Raw genomic sequence first — 11,671 nt, 5'->3', positions numbered from 1 at the left:
CAGCAGAAAACTCAAATGCTTATCCTCAGCAGTCTAATCACAGCCATGCACTATGACAAAGCCTGTCAAGTGGTCTTCATTTTGCTTTTTCTCATCATGCATACAAGTAAACTAAGCATGGATGTAAATAAACAGGTTTGACCTCTTCTTTTACTTTAGTTAAATTAGATTAATTTAACAAATCTTCAAACTTCTAATGTAAACAGGTATATCAACTTTAGATTTTCATTCCTCATTTGTAAACTGTATTGCAAACTTGAATCAGAAAATGGAAATATAAGATATCCTGTCTTAGCATCAGTCCCCCAACTCAGCTTCAGTTAACATTTTGCTCAGTAAGATTTGCTTCATTGTCAAAGATACTCAGGAACAGATAATAATATTCATGAACACAGAGTAAGAAGTAACCATAGCTTAAATTGCCAAGATCTCATGTTAGTGCCAAAGGAGAGAGCTTCATGCTTCAGCAGCTTGCTTTTCTATGACAAAAAGGGGGGCTTAAATACTAGAGATATGTGAAATGCTGGGTTTAGTTTTAGGTTTTCTTTCAGGGCCAAAGTCAACAGGAAACAGAAAGGTTGCGTGAGAAGCAGGGCAGGGAGCACGTAAATAACCTACAGTACAGAATCTGTAAAAACTGCCGCCTGTTGTCATTTTGCCTTTTTGAGAAGTAACATATGGAGAGTGTCACTATCCAATTACCATAGGATGGTAGGACAAGTATAGACTTGTAAATGCAAGGCTGTTTTCACTTTTGATAAAAACAAAAAGTTCTGATGAGTCTAATTTAATGCAGCATAGGCATAATTCTCTCTTTATAGTTCTCTTTTTTGGAAGTATATTTTCTTTCCCTTCTAAGAAAACATCACACATTCTAGGTCTTTGAAGATCTCAAAACAGAAAGAAATAAACATTTATTGACAGAGAGATAAATCTTCTTCTGCAGAAATAAAGTCTATCTACAACACAACCACCACAACAAAAAAAGATGTTATACACTAAAGAAATAAAAGCAAGCTTTTGCTGATTGAGGGAGGTTACTTAAGAGACAGGCTCTAGACACAGGGGTCATCATGAATCCAAGAAAATGAAAGTAGTTGTACAAATGGAAAGACTTCTGTATGAGAACACACGGAATTTCATTCAGATAATTTATAAGAGAAAAACTTTTAAAAATACTTAGTTATCAGAAAGGCACTGATACTGAAATTAGTGAGGTGTTTCATACCACACTTGGCTCGTGGCAGTCTTTCTCCACAACTATCCAGAAAAATAATGGAAGTACTATCAGATGAGATGGAAGGCAAAATGATAGATACAGATTTTGATTGTGAACAGTTTCATAAATACGTATCAGGAATCTGTCAAGGTTAAAAGGGAATATTTGGAAGCTTCTGTACAGAAATGAGTATGCAAAGGGTCATCTTGACTTCAGAAAACAAAACTGCAAAACAAATAATACCATAAAATATTAGTATCTGAAAAAGAGTTTATTAACATAGTTATGCTTCCAAAACCACCTACAGTTTATGACAACATATTCAAATGTCATCCATTTCTGGGTAGACACACTTCACAGGGCATCCCACAGAGAACTACTCCCCCAACCATTTAAGACCAGGACAATTGCTGGGATAACCTCTTGCTTTGAGTCTCTGAATACCCCTTACACTGAAGACAGAGGCTTGTTCCTGCTTTGAGTCTGGATGTGCATTCAGATACTGAAACTACAAAAAAACTCTGGGTGTCACAGCATACACATAGTCAAAGCGATTCAAATGTACCACAAGAGAGAAGGGAGAAAAATTTTATAATTCTAAACAGGTAGTTAACAGAAGGTCCAGAAATCTCCTCCAGCTGAAAAACCAAAACACAGACCTTAGCACTGCGAAGGATGAGATTGTGTTTGTAGAAACGGTGGTGCAATAGTAAAAAGCAGACAATTACAAATGACAATGTAGCCCATACTGCAAATATGCACATTTTGAGGTATAAAAACAAAGCTTGCGAATACTTCACTATGAATGCTGCCAAAGATAACAAATGTGAAACTGAATAAGTACAGGAGACAGACTGTAAATACCACTGAAATCAAACACAGCTCTTGATCTTTTTTTACTTATTCCTTTATCACGGTGAGTGGAATTTATTTATAGCAATGCTATGTCTCACAATCACAGCTTTAACTGTGTATAGTCTACACAGCAGGTTTAAAATGAAAGCATCAGAAATACACTTATTTTGTTTAATTTGATTTGTAATATCGTTGTGAAATTGCTCAGCTGATTTCTGAAAACACAACAGCATTACCCTACAATGAATAGTGTCATAATCTTACAGGAAAACTGAAAGGAATTCTCAGATATATCTTTTTTCAAAAAAGGAGCACTTTCATAAATAATATTCTTATGATCTGTGATCACAGTCATCTGCAAACATATTTTGTACAGGTAGCAAGATCTGAAAAGAATAGGCAAGACTCAGTATCTATTTCACTCTTCTGTCTGCTTTTTTATCTTTGCCTTTATCTTAATTCTTTCACAATACGATCCAGAAAAAAAGGAGTAACTTTTTAGTCCTACTTTCTCAAGAAAAAAAAGAGGCTCACATGAGTAAACTGTTAATTTATGTATGTATTTGCCTCTTCTCCTTGTCAAATACTTTTGAAGCTGGCTGTCCTCCAATCATCTTTAATCTGCTTTGATTTTATAAAATGGGATAAAGGCTACAGTTTGGTAGCCATATTCAAACCAGCAACATGTTTTGATCACCATGCTCTGCAGAATATTTTTACTTTTCTCCTCATTAGGCTCTTTCATCTTACAGTGCTGGCACCCATCTCCACATGAGGCCAAACGGAAAACTATTCAGCTTTGCACAGCTAAGAACAAAAGCCAAACTGAACACCTGCTAATAAAGGAAATGCTTTATGTTGAAGGCATGGTGCTCGCTAGACACAGCTCAGTTCAGCTCCAGAAGCTTTGCATGAAGCCTCCTCCAGTGTACAGCAAGTACAGACTTGCTGCATCCATCTGCAGTTGGATTTGCTCTTGGAGTGTTGTTCACTGACTCAGTGAGTTTCAAGAAATAGTTTATTTTTAATTGGAAATGCTGCATCAGCTGACTACCTGTTTCCCCACAGGAAATTTGCAGGCTGCCTCTATCAATCCAGAACTGTGTGAAGCAGCTGGTTTTAACATGAAGACTCTACAAACTTTCCAATGAAGATGAAAAACTCAGATAACAAATTTAAGCCCACTGAGAGAAGGGCAACAGAAAAACATTCAGCCTGTAAAAAATAAAGAAACCCTGTCAGTTCTAACATGGCATCCAATGGACTATTGAGGCAGAGAATGATAAATAAAGCAAATGAGTCACTTAGAGAGTATTACAACAATATTTAGTATTACACAATAGCCTCCTTCCTGTCCGTAACAGTACTGCATCAAGGGAGAAAAGCAAATCATAAGAATCCATGGGTGAAACCTGCACAGAGCACATTTGCTCCCCAATTTATAGGGTTATCACCAGCTGTGCTTCTTTTGAAACATTTGCACATTTCATACCATTATGAATTACAGATGCCCTAACAGAAGCCCAGTGCAGGAAAAGCACTGTGCTTTTCACAAAAGTTATTTCACACTCCTCTATGATAGGCAGCATATTTTCAAATACAGAAGTTAAGACTGAGACTGCTGTGAAAAGTTTCCCAACACTATCTTGCATTATTCTTTAACTTCTAAAATCTTACTGTTAACACTGTCGCTTTTTACTCTAAGATCAGGAATAATTTCTGGACCTGCAGTAAGAGAAAGAAAATGTGGTTTGCTGATTTGCTCTCAAACTTGCAAAGAGTCCCTTTCAAAAACATTTACAAGATGTTAACACTGCTGCTTTTTACTCTAAGGTAGGGAAAAATGTCTGGACCTGCAATAAGAGAAAGAAAATGTGGTTTGCTGGTTTACTCTCAAACTTGCAAAGAGTCCATTTGAAAAACATTTACAAGAATGAGATATTCACTGAATCACTTGCTTTAGTCTGAATAACAAATGTGGTTTTCATGTAAACGGTGCTGTCAGCAAAACAATGATGACCATCACACATCTGCCAGCATTTGTCACAAAACTAAATAAAGAGCTGTGATAACTGATGGTTTAATACCCTAAGCAAATGAGTTATCTGCATTGCAAGTCCATTTTCACAAAGATGACCTGGTCAATCCCCATATGGAGACTAGAAGCAGTATCAGCCTTTAAATCGCTTTGCTTCTTCAGTCTGATGAACAAAGTAACAAAGTCACACACACTAGATGGAGCCACTTACCTCTTCCAGGCACAAAAATAGCCAGAAATTGGCTCTGAAACCGACATAAAGAGGGTGGGGAGAAAAAAAAGGACAATCACAAATAAAAACAAGTGCTTATGACAAATTGCTTACCTAGTTGGACAAGATACTGGATAGTTAAAAGAATCATGTTCTCCACACTTAGCAGCTGACTGCTGGTCAAACCCAAGAGATCCAAATCCTTCATTTCCAGCTGTGGAACCTTGTAGCAATTCACCAGCAAGGGACTTACAACAATATCACCAACATTTCCATAGAAATAAGGTAAAGTGCCATAACCTTTGATAAAGGAAACAAACCCCCCCCAGAAATTTACAAAATATGCCACTACATGAAATCTTGCACAATGTACACATTTCCAAAGTTCTCCTTAATGTTATCTTGCAAAATATACTGCATCAGTGACTGTTCTTGGCATTATAATTGCTTACAAAAATAAATGAGATAGGCCAGTGATCCTTTGCTGTATTTTATAAATGATCAGATAGATTTGCAAAAACTAACAATAATTGGATACCAGCAGGATAATAATTATTGTTATGCAAATACAGATGAGAATATTATCTATTTGGGTCTTATCCTGACCTTTAAATACAGATTCTCCATAATATGGTGTACAAAAAAGAAAAATCAATGGAAGCAAAAGTACATTGATCTTAACATTATAAAAGCAGCATAAGTAACATTAGCATTGATTCAGCCACTGTGGCATTGCTGTGATTGATTTAACTTTTTTTTGCCACGTTTCCATTCTGTTTTCATAAACAGGTTAAATAAACGTTAACAACTAAATTGATGTTCTGTAAGGTAAAGCACATGAGCACAGGCTAACTCCTCTTTTCCTTGAGAATGTTTTTGTTTTAAAAAAAAATCCACACAGGTTTTGCCAAATCCATCCATTTAGGTACATCTGGTTCTGTACTATTAATAGGACACTGTTTCTCAGGGCCACTAACATTTAGCCTAACTGAGGACTTCATTGGCAACTCTCCAAGAGCCTAAGGGCTGCATTCAATTTGCACTTAAGCTGATGACTGTAGGCACCCTTGTCTTTAATAAGGAAGTGTTTCTCTGAAAACCGTTAAAGCACCATGCTAGAGCTTTAGAGTAGGCTTCCAGAAAACAACGCTAAGCAAAACAAACTAGAAGTGTAACCCTGTCCTTGACGGATTTACTAGTGTAGATGGCCCTGTTAATTCTCTGGGAATTGTGTGTATTAGGCTTATCTCTGCAAGTGAGGATTTGAAGAACTTCTCCATTCCTTCAGCAATGATAAATTATTCCATGGATTGTATTGATAGGCATGTTATGTTAACAGTGAAGCTACTTTATACAACCATCTGTACTATGCTGGACTGAGAAGAGATCTAGAGTCAAAAAAAAAAAAAAAAAAAATCACTCATCAAAATCTTGGCAGTACTAGCTGACCCGTCTTTTGTTATATAGTATGCCCAAATAGCTCAGGTTGAAAGTGATATACACATTATGAGTCATACTTTTAAAGTAAAAGCAATGTTTTTCTAAGGGTTAACAATATACTTTATACAGGTAAATGATTTTAAAAGCCTGATCTGTTATCTCAGTTGCTTACAAGAAGTATGGACTATAAAAGACAAAAAGTTAGTTACGGTTTACTTCTGATTACTCAGTTCAAATCAATTTTCTGGTTCTCATGCAGAATCCCTGGGCTTCAAGATCTGGACTACAAATGCTGCAGGAAATATTTGCTTGTTTTGTAAGTTGTTTATACTGGAAAGCTATTTTCACTACATGGAGGTATTTCTGTTGTTGGACTGTACAAAACTTCAGTTTGGCCAGACATTTTGTATAAATTTGACGTAGTCGTGACCCATTTGCAAATCAGGTTCTCCAGAAATCGCTTAAGTTCTGATTTTAAATGTTGAGCAACTAAAGCAAACCATCCATGACAAACTGACTTCATATTGTACTGAATGCCAGAACCAACAAAAAGAAATCAAAAAACCCCTTCTCCTAGGGGAGCATGTATTTGTTCAAAATGCAGCATTTGATTCCCCAGTGTAAGACTTACCTATCAGAATCACTGGTCTGACTCCTGAGTTATTCAGCAGGTTTTCAGGAACTATTACAGTCTCCCCTGCTGGGATGGGTTGAGGCTGTAAAATTCCAGTTAGCATGGATTGAGGAACTGGGACTGACAAAAGAGGGTCTATAAAATAAAGAAAAGAGAAGCTTCCATTACTAAAAGGCTCATACTGTGATTTGGCCGTATGAACAAATAAAAAAAAAAAAACCACTGCAGAGCACTAACTGTAATAAAATTCAACAGGTCTCTGCATTTCCTGCTATAGTTTTAAGTAATTTAAATTAAGAGCCTATATCCTCCTGTAGTCCCACCCCTAAAATAAAACTTTTCTGACCACTGTATTGTTGGTGGGAATGAGAGAGAAAACACAGGTTTGAATATGCTTCTTTAAACAAAGCCAAGTACTATGCCAAAAGGCCACCTCTAAGATGGAGACTATTTCTCAATATTGCCTCTCAATACAAGGGAAGAGACTGTTCTGACTTCTGACCTAGAATATATGTAGATAAGAAAAACAAAAACAGGCCAAAATCTCAAAGCTGTCCTTGGAGAGTTATTACAAGGATAAAAACTAGGCTTTACTCATGAAAGAGCAAGAGCAGCTTTCACAAGTAAAAAGAAACAAAGTGCAAGAATTTTGTAATCTGTAATCAGGTTTCAGTGTGAGGTCTGCTTCAGAAGTTTCTCAGGCTTCATTTGGTGGTTTGTAACAAACTTTTCAAACAATGCCATCAATAGAAAAGCATCAAAGGCAGCATGAATGAATCCATGTGTTTTAGCAGTGGAAACTGTTTATCAAACAGAAAAAAATACTACGAAAGACACATGGAAAATGGAGTACACAAAAGAGGTAGTAGATTGGCGGAGACAAACTCAGCAAAAGGGGGAGATTGCCTTATATCAGGTATCTTCAGCGGGTCTCTGAAGCTAGAAACCTACAAAAGCTGCGATTGATTTGAGGTGCTCAAATAGGCAGGCCTGCACTACCATGTAACCCTTCTTCCTATAATGAGTATCTCTGAAAATTCATTCCAAAATATCTCTAAACCAAGCCCTCCAAAGCAGAGTTAAAAATACATCGTGCATATTAACAAATGGCTTTTTTTCTTCCTTGTATGTTTATTCTCTCACTCTATAGAGATAGGAATAAGTAATTGTTTATTCCCCTTTACAAAGTATGCTGAATCCCACAACTGAAAAGTGCTTAAATAGTGAACAGTTTTATTAATAGTTATGTATAAAGAGGTACCTACATGGAAATTGATGAGTATTCACACATACATGTGATTAATCCTATTTCATATCATGATGTTACATATCCCTCCTACAAGCTCTTCCATGCACAACAGATATTTGGTCTCACAAACTTCATGCTTTTAACTGAAGATGACCTAGTGGACATCAGTGTCCTCTGTTAGGCCAAAGTTATATAAAGCCTTTTTTTCCTGTGAAGGAATGGAGTGTACAGTTTCTGTAGCATGCCACACCAGACAGACACAACATCCAAGGTGAAGGCTAATGAAAATCTTTGAAATATGTTCATCTATCCATACACTTGTACAATTTTAGAAGAACTGAGTTACATTTGGGGGACTTACATAGCTTTGGATTTCTATTAATATTATTTGCATCTTCCTTTCCTCTCTCTCCTCCAACAGTTTCATTTTCCCCGTGTTCCATCTTAGATTATGGCAACAAGGACCAGACAATCATGTGTGCTTTTCTGGGGCATCTGAAAGACTCTCCACGGTGTCCTTAACTACTTCAGCAAGGTCAGTTATGTTTTCTGTGCAACACTTAAGAGAAGCAGCATAGGGCTACTGGTCTGGCTGACTACAGGTTTTTCCAAATGACATCTCTGTATTATTCAAGTTTTACCTGTTCTTGCTGAAGGCTGAACTGTAGGAACAGGTACTGCTAAACCAGGAGGCGGGACTGGAGACCCAGGAGACCATCCCCGGTGACGTTTCTTTGGTGGTCCAGAATTGGACATTGATGCTGAGAAGGAAAGCAAAAAATAATTCTAAACCCATCCTCCCAAATGACCAGATTCCAGCCCACATTTCCACTTCACACTGGTGTTTAGCTGGTATCACATCACAGAGCACCAGAGGTTTACACCTAGATTTACACGAAGCCAGACTATGATGTCAAAAATGTTGTTACCTGTGTTAAGAAGTACAACGTTATCATTAATGGTCATGCCAAAAGCCCAATGGGTCTGTAAAGTCTGAATTGTAGAAACAGGTATGATGGGAAGAAGAACAAAATCTCAAATTTCAGGCTCAACAGCCAGTGCAGCTTAAAATAAAAGAACAGAGAGGTTTTCTTTACCTTGGTCTCCAGCTGCACAGCCAGGACTTGGAGATGTCGAGTGAGGCATTGGCCGAGAGGCTGTCGAACTCAATACATTATTTCTTCCTCCATTAGCGTTTCCGTTAGCAACATCAGTGGCACGCAGTGAAAGAGGAGCTGAGTATAATAAAATACAGAGCATGTGGCTTGAGACAATCTTGAAAACAAACAAACAAAATAATACAGCCACATGCAGACACAAAAGAACAAGGCAAGATGCGTGACTGAAAGAAACATACTCCAGGGAAAGCATGAAGTGTACTTGGCAGAGAATAATTTGGGCACAGGCTGCAAAATCCTAACCTTGAAATGAGGTCTCCAGATTTCAGGGTGGGGAGGATAGGTGGAAGAAAAAAATCCAGAACAAACTCCACCAAAATAAAATAGAAAACTACAAACAAAAAAAATTATTGGGAAGTTTGTGACACATTTTTTTAGACGCTGAAAATTTAAAAAATGCATATCATTAATTCAGTTCATAAAGATTTGTAAGCCACTTCGGTGCATCGATATATTTTTCCCCCAGTTGTCCATGTGCCATACACAGTAATTCACTACATGGCTCTCATCTAAAGCCTTAGCAAAGGAGACTGGACAGGGAAGATGGGGCAGTTCGCTGTAAAGTATACATGGTCTGAGCATTACTGAGGCAAAGGATGCTTAATTTTGCTACCTCTGCCTAAGATGATCCTTCAGTCCCAGCAAGACTGACACCCTGGCAGGACCCACTATATCCAGATCACAAAATGAAACTACAACAATGGAGGATCACAAGAAATTATCCTCATACTTCTGAGCTCCTTCTTATTGTTTTTCAGAGCCTAATTTTTGCAGAAGAAAAAAAAAAAAGGCACAAACTGCATAGAGCAGACATGAAGCCCAGTGGGGACTACAGCTCCTTGCCATTGTCTGCCAGCTCCATAACGATTTAGCCCCGAGGAACATACTCCAGGAGCAACAGCAGGAGATGGTGCAGCAGCTTGCTGATGTCAGCTGCAATAGAAATTTGAGATGTGGGTATTTGGCTTAAAACAATGCAACGTGGAACTCTCCAACCACAGTCATCCAAATAAATTGAGGCACAAGATTCTCAGGTTGCCAATTCGCAAAATTTGAATAACATCACTTGCCCATTGCAAGCTCCCCATTTGTACTCTGAGTCAACTATTTGGTATAGACAGATATGGTGGATGTGGGTCAGTCACAGAAGTGGTTGAAATGGTGTGAAGTAATTTCAGTGCAAGATAAATTCTCTTACACAGGTATGGAGGGGAAAAGAGTATTTTACACAAAGAACTGTTAACGATTCATCAGATACAATATAATAATATTATGTACATATAACAACATACGTTGTATAAAATAGCATATATAATACATCTTGTATAAAATGTAACGTTCATGTGCATATATAAACCAAATAAATTTGTATTTTTTCTTATTCAAGCATACTTCCCTGTAATAAGCATGATGGGTTTTTTCATTGCTTAAAGGACTAACCAGCTAATGTAATAAACAATAAGAATACCACAACAAAGTACCAGCGAGGGATTTAGATGCCACAGTTGAGGGTTCTAATTATTAAACACACAATATAGAAATAAATAATTAAAACAGCACAGATATTAAAACTCCTTTAAATGAGACTAAATTCCATTAGATGTATGCGGAGGAACTGTACCTGTTACAGATGCAGAACAACACACAGCTCTCAGTTACTGAGGCAAGAATCAGTATGATATCAAGAGGTGACTTCTATGCTCTTTTAGATATCTTAGAAAGCGCAAAGAGGGATATGACATGCACTTTTACCAGAATGTCAAATCTGAAAGCCAAGGCGTGGCTCAGTTTGGGGACAGTAATGGCCATGGAAAATTTCTGTTCAGAGGACCACAAGAATACGAGAGATTTGCAGAATGCTAGTGAATGTTTTCCTTTCCTTTTTCCACCAAAAAGATGACTCCCTTATTTCTTGGCTGTTAAGCTGGTAATTCCCTTGGCTCTCAGCTATCTTGGAAAGCAAAGCCATACCTGCAGAAAATGCCTTTCCTACGAGCTGTACTGACAGAGCCAGAGGTTTCACAATGTTCTTGTTCCGGGATGGGTCTTGAGTTCCACTTAAGTTAACAGCAGAAGATGATTTTGCTGTACTGAATACTGAAGAATCTGAGAAAAGAAGTTATTTAATTAAGTAATGATTAAAAATTATATATATATGTGCATATATAATTTGTACTACATACACACAGTTATACACATTTATCTAAACTCATGTCTGCATGTAATGCAAACAATTTTTTTACACTCCTAAGAAATATCCGTATATCTGTATTTTTTAGGAGTTGTAACAAACATTTAACTGGACATTTCTATAGGATTTTATAATCTACTGAACCCATCATTGATCTCTTCTACAATATTTTGCATTCACATACACTCAAAAAATATTTTAACTGCAGAAAGAGCTATGTCATTGCTCCTTAAAATACCCCCATGGGATAGGCAAGTAAACACAGTTATCCCATGTTACAGATGTGAAAGCTAAGGCAAAGAGCTTATGTGACTTGCCCCCCAGCAAGCATAGGGAATAAGCATTGGAATAAGTTGCCTAAAAAGGTTGTGGGATCTCCATCACCTAAGATTTTCAAGAACAAATTATTGAACCTCTGTCAGACACAGCTGAGCTTGACTGAGGCCAGAAAAAAAAAAATTATCAAATTCATAACCTCCTTACAGCACTACTGTCTCAAAGGCTATGAAAAGTGTATGTCCATTTATAAGTCTGGGTAAGAAATGAAGGGTATCTGAACCCAAACTCATTGCATGAATTAACAAACAGCAACTCCTTAGAGCACTTTACCAAGGCTGAAAAATATAAACCTTATTTTATAGATGGATAAACTGAAG

At 37.2% G+C, this 11,671-nt stretch overlaps 1 protein-coding gene across 8 annotated transcripts in view; it reads right to left on the bottom strand.

Annotated features, from left to right (window-relative positions):
- The window catches only part of GREB1L (GREB1 like retinoic acid receptor coactivator), a 144,189-nt gene that overhangs the window by 38,390 nt on the left and 94,128 nt on the right, over positions 1 to 11,671 (bottom strand). For 7 of the 8 annotated variants that reach the window (XM_069779127.1, XM_069779128.1, XM_069779130.1 and 4 more), the window contains 5 exons: positions 10,796 to 10,930; positions 8,744 to 8,881; positions 8,288 to 8,407; positions 6,395 to 6,532; positions 4,438 to 4,623 (listed from right to left, as the gene is read on the bottom strand). In XM_069779127.1, coding sequence (XP_069635228.1) covers positions 4,438 to 4,623; positions 6,395 to 6,532; positions 8,288 to 8,407; positions 8,744 to 8,881; positions 10,796 to 10,930 — 717 coding nt within the window. The remainder of the gene's footprint in view (positions 1 to 4,437; positions 4,624 to 6,394; positions 6,533 to 8,287; positions 8,408 to 8,743; positions 8,882 to 10,795; positions 10,931 to 11,671) is intronic. The other variant, XM_069779134.1, reaches the window with a different exon arrangement.

The sequence above is a fragment of the Haliaeetus albicilla genome, chromosome 3, assembly GCF_947461875.1.
Source record: "Haliaeetus albicilla chromosome 3, bHalAlb1.1, whole genome shotgun sequence".
Classification (NCBI taxonomy): Eukaryota; Metazoa; Chordata; class Aves; order Accipitriformes; family Accipitridae; genus Haliaeetus; species Haliaeetus albicilla.
This window is presented reverse-complemented; position numbering and strand designations above follow the sequence as displayed.